The following is a 7,830-nucleotide window of genomic DNA, read 5'->3' on the forward strand; positions in this document are numbered from 1 at the left end:
CTCATCCCAGTTTTCTTTCCTTTTGAAGAGTTTCTTTCTCTTTCACAATATCTATTTTACCATTCAGATTTTATTTACTCTTTCACTTTCTTACACTGGGGAGACAATATGATGTTTACACATCCAAGTCTGATTTATTTCACATTTAAGTCTGGTCTCTAGTTGCATCCATTTACCTATAAAAGACTCAAGTTTATCTTTCTTTATAGCTGAGTAATACTCCATTGTATACCAATACCACATCTTTTAAAAATACATTCCTTGATTGATGGGCATTTGGGTTATTTCCAAGGTTTAGCTATGATAAACTGTGCTGCTAAACATGGTTTAGCACATAAACATGGTTGCACATATATCACTGTGGTATGATGTTTTCAATTCTTCAAGGAAAGTACCTGGAAGGGGAAGAGCTGGGTCAAATGGGACCTCTAGTTCTAGTTTTTTGAGGAATGTCCACACTCATTTCCACATTGGTTTTTCACCAGTCTACACTCCCACCAAGAGTGGAGTAGGGTTCTTTTTTCCCAGAGTTCATGAACAAAAACCAAACTGCATGGGAAACACTTCAAATATCAACAACGGGGATCTCATGTCATTAAAAAGTTTTTGCCCATCAAAAAGAATCACCAACAGGGTGAAAAAAACCCACAAACTGTGAAAAAATTTTAGCCATCTGTATCTCAGACAAAGGACTTCTATCTAGGACATATACAAATTTTTAAAAATCAGACCCCCAAAATTCAAAGGCCCAATCCAAAAATAGGCATCTGAGATGAATACACACTTCTCAGATGAAGAAATTCGAAAGGCAAGTAAATACATGAAAAAATGTTCAACATCATCGGTCATTTGAGAAATGCAAATTAAAGCAACACAGATTCCATCTCACCCTAGAAAGAATAGCTATCATCAAAAAAGCAAGTAATTTTTGGTTTTGGTAGCGCTAGGGTTGGAACTGAGGGCTTTGCCCATGCTATGGAAGTGCTTTACTGCTGAGCTGCACCCCATCTCCAAAAATATTTCATACTTTATGTTTTCCTTGAAAATGATTAGACGTCTTTCCTTAAATCTTTTTATTCATAAGTAAGAGTGTCCAATGGACAATCTTTTTTTAAAAAAGAAAATATTTTCACCTACCCTGCCACTATTTCTTTGTTTACTGAGAAAATAGTGGTTAAAAAGTTTCTCTTTAACTTCTACAAATGTAGGATGCTTTCTCTAGGTCTTTTCTAGAAAGAAGTGGAGTGGAAGTGAAGAACCTTTCTATCTCGCTTTTGTCATTTCTCCCTATTCATGCAAAGGAGAACCTTAAACTCCTGAGGCTTTTTCAAGAGTTTTTCCCCCTCAAGATTTCATTAGGAAACATTTTTTGGATCATTGCCACTGTGCTAATTTTTGGCCATTTTAAATTCATCTTTATATTAAAGACTTGGTTCTGCAACAGTATAGCTATAAAAGATTGAAGGTGGTTAGTTCCACAGATTTGTTAGTTCTTTAAAATATGATGTTATTTCTCTAGATTAAAATTACCTCAGAAATTCCAAGGAGAAAAAATTCCAGAGATTTGAAAAGAAAGCAACACCTCTTATTTCTTTGTTATATTGTTATATCAGACACTATAAGAAGTTACTGCTGTGAAAAGTTATACAAATCCTGGTATTGTTATCGTTCTTTTCCAGAGTAAAACAAAGAAACTATTTAAAATATAATAAAACAACAAAATGTATGCCAAATGTCAGTTTAATTTGGTATATTTAATAATTTTAAAAACCTATTACAAAACTGTGTTTAAAATAACAAAATATTTTTAAATGAAGCATAAATAAAACTTACAAATTATGTAAGTTATGGGTGAGGAGTATAGCTCAGTTGTAGAACTCTTGCCCAGTATATATGTAAGGTCCTAGCTTTGCTTTCTACTACCAAAAGAAATCATGTACATTTTCAGTGCATGCTATAAATTTCTCTCATGATGATCAGAATGTTCTCACAAAAGTGCCAAAATATTAAAAGAGAAATTAAAATATATCTTCTATACATAGTATTGACATATTAATATTTGTATTTTCAAGAGACCCAGACAATGTATCCAATTATCCCATCACAAAATAACAGTGTGAAATACATATTGAACTTCTGACTCATAGAAAACATGGACAAGTCTATGAATATTCTGTATTCCCTCTATGAAATTAAAAGTAGTTTAATTAACAGTAGTCTTTTTTTAATGACCCAGGGATCATTTCCCCAAGGTGAGTCACACTTTTAAATATTATTGCACAGATATCAACTATTTAGTGCTGATACCCAGTCTGTCCAAGCTATTTGCTTTGTTCTGAAAATTTAATCTATTAATAAATTTTAAGATCAGCTAACATTTCTCCAGAAATTATATCTTTATAAAAATTCACCAAGCTCCTAATGAAAGAAGAATTATGGCATTTTATTTGGTAAGATATAATCCAGATACTTCATGACTTATTTTGCTTCTTAAATTTTAAAACATATTGACCTATCTTTGTTTCTCTGCATTACAAAAACATACTAAGACACAGAAAGAATAAAATTTTGTTTAATTATAAAAAAGGAAAAATTTTAAGTTTTATTAAAATCAAGCAAGATAAGGTGGCTGTTTTATTGTCTGAGAAGTTGTAGAAAGCCGAAAGAGAACATATTAAGAAATAATTGTTTCATATTTAAGAAATATTATAGATTTTAACTACAAAAGCCTTTTCAGTTCAGATACTGGATTATTTACTCAGTTGCATCCGGAGTTGTTTGAAGCGCTGTTCCACTTAGGCAAATTTATTGACTATCATTAGATTCACTGTATCCCAAATACTGATGATGTAATCACATTAATCCATTAATTATTTTTATGACAATACACATAGTAGTAAGAGCTCTAACTAGAATGAGAGGTAAAATTCATTTTTTACTGAACAGGTCAAAGTTAGGTTAGTTAATGGAACATGAAAAATTTTTCAGCCTTGTTAGGACCTAGCCAAGTAAATTAGTGTTGATAATTAAGTTATGACCACTGACTTAATAAAATACCATTAAATAAGTAAAAGAGCACATCATTTAGAGCTATGCAGTGAGGACTCAATAACAGAAAGTTAAGAAAAAGATATCAGTCTAAATTTGAGGTAGTGATGGCAATGTCACTGCTGAGGAGCTGTTTTACACACACACACACACACACACACACACACAGAGGACATACGCAGTGCAATCTGTGCAATTTGTAGTTTATAAAAAGATTTAATGCGATATCTGGGGGGACGTTCTATGACACTACAAATTTCATTTTTCCAAATTTCTACTTCACCTGTCTAAATCAGATAGAAAATTTGCATTGATAAATTACTTATCAAAGATTCAAGAAACTGACTTCTTTCTATGGCATTATTCATATTTCACATGTTGTAATATTGCAGAAAGTCACGTTAGCATTGTTTTCTTCCACGAGAATTCTGAGAGGTAGTAATGGCTGAGGCAGTTTATGATACATTAAGTAGTATAAATGTACTCCAAAATCTTGACACCTTCACTAACTCCCTCATTTGTTTCCAAGAAAATGATGAAGTATTGTTAGAGCTATACAAGTGTGGAATTGCTCTGAAGTGGTGGTGAGCACAAGAATACATATAAAGCTTTTCATAAGTTTTGCTAACTATACCAGGAATACTGATGCTGCTGTTGCTGCTAATAATGACGAGCATGACAGTGAAGCAGTTCTGGCAATGCCGGTGAGAAGAGAAACTGATTACCATGCCTATCTCATCTATTACAGTATTATTCCGAGACTTTCAGGGTTGAAGACAGCCTGAGATCTTTTAAATTTCTCATTTCCTTACGGTATTGGGGATACTAATTTGAAAGCTTCCAATATACAGAATAAAGAGGTGTGATGTTCCCAAGTTAAATATTCTTAAAATAGAATTAAAATTCTTTGAATGAGTCACTTGTTTCAGAATGAATCTGTAAGCTATGGGTTTTTACATTCATATTTGAAGGGGGGGAAATTGATTTTAAATATTTTGACTGTAAGGTATTTTGGTAGATTAAATAGAAAAATCCATTACAACAAAATTGGTGTAAAATTTACTTAGCCTCATATTTTAAAAAAATAATTCAGCTCAGGTATAATATATCATTATGAGTCTCTCCCTCCCTCCCATCCATCCTCCCATCTTTCTGCCTCCATCCCAACCTCCTTCACTTCCTCATTCCCTCCCTTATTCCCTTCCTTTTTTCCTTCCTTCCCAGCACTGGTGATTGAACCCCAGGGCTTCTGCATGCTAGGCAAATACTCTAGCAATGAGCCCTTTTTTATTTTATTTTATTTTATTTTATTTTGACATGCACTTGCTATTCTCCCCAGGTTGGGCTCCAATTAATAATTCCCCTGTCTTAGCCACCCAATCAGCTGGGATTATAGGTATTTGGCACTATACCTGGTTGAGAGCTATTTTTCTGACATACATTCTTGCAAGTGCTATGTTTAATATGCTGTTGTTAAGAATGATCTGTACAGAAAAATATTTTGTATTCTTCTAGTGTTGATGAAAGTAAAATACAGTGTTTTTACTCATAATAGTCAAATTAGTACTTTTATGAGCAGGCATACAATGAAAGCAAGTTATGTATTAGTAGACATTCAAGAAAAATTGTCTGAATCACACTTTTGACCATGTTCTTTTGGAGAAGATGGAGAGTCATGTGTAAAACTTTGATGAATAGAAGCCGAAGAGAGTATTGGGAGGATCACTTCAGTATTGCAAGTTACAGTTGTTCCGATTTTTTTAAAAACCCATCTTAAGCAATATGTCTATACATGCATAATAAAAATGGTGACCAATGAAATCAAATCATTTTCAAGAGAAATATTAAAAAACTCGTAAATTAGAAGACCCAGTGGACACTATGGAAGAGCACTAAAACCATATATTTATCATGTTTAGTATTTCTCTTTCTCTGTCTCTCACTTTCTCTGTCTCATTTGTGTGTGTGTGTGTGTGTATTTGTGTGTGTGTGTCTGAATAGAATGGTATAAAATGCACTTCATTCAGTTGAGATGTGATTTATATAATCAAAGATTAGAAAATCAAACTAGCTTATCACTTATCTTCATTACATCCTAAAATCACTTTTAAAATTAGTACATTTCAAATTGTATTTGTCTAAACCTTTCTACTAACCATTCCAAAATAACATCTCTCTTGAAGAATATGAGCTGCAGACAATAACTGATGAAAGGCAAGCTGATTTTTGGTATAAACAGTTAGTAAGAGTCATGCAAAATATGTTTTTCTCTTTAATTTTGTCTTATTTTAAGCACTATTGTGTTTTAGAAACACAGAAGTGTAAGTCAACTGAGAACAGAGATGTGCCTTGTGCTTTATAGATTGTATTTTTGGAGAGTATGCCTATATTTATACAATAACCTTTATGTACATATCTTGATTCTTAGAGAGAAACTTATCTAAAATATGATTTGTGAAAATCAAACAAGAGTCACTGAATTTATTCTCCTTGGTTTTACCAACAACTCCGAGATGCAAATTTCCCTCTTCATTTTATTCTTGGCCATTTACACAGTAACTTTGTTGGGGAACTTTCTTATTGTCACAGTTACCAGCGTGGATCCTGCTCTTCAAACACCCATGTACTTCTTTCTCCGAAACCTATCGCTTCTTGAAGTTTGTTTCACTTTGGTCATGGTGCCAAAAATGCTGGTGGATTTAGTGTCACCAAGGAAAGTCATTTCTTTTTTGGGCTGTGGTACCCAGATGTACTTCTTTTTCTTCTTTGGCAGTTCTGAATGTTTTCTTCTCTCTATGATGGCTTATGATCGATTTGTGGCCATCTGTAAGCCTCTTCATTATTCAACCATAATGAATAGGTCCTTGTGTTTGTGGATGGTCATAGGCTCTTGGATGTCTGGTGTTCCTGTGTCTATGCTACAGACGGCTTGGATGATGGCCCTTCCATTTTGTGGACCAAATGCCGTAGACCATTTCTTCTGTGATGGACCGCCAGTCTTGAAACTAGTCACTGAAGACACAACTACGTATGAAATGCAAGCTCTTGCCTCCACGCTACTGTTTATCATGTTTCCCTTTTCTCTTATTTTGGTCTCGTACACCCGCATCATCATAACTATTCTGAAGATGCCATCTGCTACTGGTCGCCAGAAAGCATTTTCAACTTGTTCATCACATCTCATTGTGGTATCCCTCTTCTATGGAACAGCAAGCCTGACCTATTTACGTCCCAAGTCCAGCCAGTCTCCCGAGAGCAAGAAACTAGTGTCTTTGTCCTATACTGTCATCACACCCATGTTAAACCCCATCATCTACAGCCTCAGGAACAATGAAATGAAAGGAGCAGTTAAGAGAACAATCAGGCGCAGTCTTGAAGAAGTTAGATGTGGTTTGAATCCTATTTTGTAGAGTACTATAATCCTATTTCGCACAGGCAGCAGAACCCAGTGAGAAAGCTTAAAAAGAAGGGATAGAATAGCTGCTTTTATTCCATCAGTATCATTGTGGTGGATGCATCCTACTGTTCCATTCAGAGTTCTAGCAAGAAGATGATCCTCTCAAATTAGAGTGATTGAGAAAAACTTTATGAGAGGTCATTTAAAAAATTATGGGTAGGGTTAAGGAGTTTCCTCTCAGGTCATGCAATGGAAAATGCCTATTTCATGACCTGAAGATGCAAGTAGGACTATTAACTGTACAGAGGTACAAGTAAATACATGTGCTGCTCAATTTATGATGGGGATCAGTCTTGACAAATCTATTGTAAATTGAAATATCATAAGTGGAAAATTCACTCAGTATCCCAATCTACTGTACATCATAGCTTAGCAGTACAGTTCATTACTGAGTATTGGTTGTTTGCTTTGGTGATCGTGTGGCTGACTTGAAGCTGCAGATCCCTGAGCTGCCTAGGATCACAAAAGAGTGTTGTACATTCCAGTGCTAGCGGGGTTAAAGACAGAATTTAAGATATGAAGTATAGTGAGTACTGAATGTGTGTAACTTTTGCCCTATTTAAAGATCATGAAGTCAAACAACCATCCTAAGTTGAAGAAGAAAATCACCCAACAGGAAGTCTGACTTTTGCCAGAAAAAGCAGTCTTTTAGGCCTTACAGTGTTTTGTCTCTTCTAAACATGTTGTTGACTTCTGTTTTTGGCCAAACCAAATCTGATATCCCTTAATGCATATATGTAAAGGCAAGCCTTTAGGGAAACAGTAGGATAGAAGAGGGTAAGAAAAATCATGAAGAGTAGATGCAAATACCCACCAAAATCTACTACATATTCTGCAACTAATGCAATGCAGAGATGACTCTTGTAATGTGTTTGAAGTGACTTCTTAAAAAATGTATTAAATATGAGATTTATAGTTGTCACTGTGTTGGACAACAGATCTCTTAAATTTATTCCTCCTGTGTGATTATAATTTTTGGTACTTATCTTGCTGAAATTGTTTTGCTTTCATCTGTTGTCTTTCTGAATCTTAACTCCTTCTCCAAGCTTCCATTTTTCCCCTAGCTTCTAATTGAATATTTAAAATCTGGCTTGCAAACTTAAATTTCCACCTGTCTTATGAACCTGTATGCTATGTTCTTTTAAGGCAATGAAATTAAATTAGAATTCAGGATAGAGACATCTGTATATTCTACCTAATATATTTTTTAAATTGCATACACATTTCTATATCACATGAAAATTAGGTCAATCCATGCTGCTGAAAATCATTATATCATGTAAGAAATCATTATATTATGTAAAGTAAGACAGAAATAAATATCA

At 34.2% G+C, this 7,830-nt stretch overlaps 1 protein-coding gene across 1 annotated transcript; it reads left to right on the plus strand.

Annotated features, from left to right (window-relative positions):
- The first annotated feature begins 5,495 nt into the window (after nt 1-5,495).
- On the plus strand, nt 5,496-6,458 carry LOC102015695 (olfactory receptor 10A7). The gene has a single exon (XM_005397494.1). The coding sequence runs from the start codon at nt 5,496-5,498 to the stop codon at nt 6,456-6,458; it is 963 nt and encodes a 320-aa protein (XP_005397551.1).
- Nucleotides 6,459-7,830: the final 1,372 nt, after the last annotated feature.

The sequence above is a fragment of the Chinchilla lanigera genome, unplaced genomic scaffold, assembly GCF_000276665.1.
Source record: "Chinchilla lanigera isolate Chin_1 unplaced genomic scaffold, ChiLan1.0 scaffold00057, whole genome shotgun sequence".
Taxonomy (NCBI): Eukaryota; Metazoa; Chordata; class Mammalia; order Rodentia; family Chinchillidae; genus Chinchilla; species Chinchilla lanigera.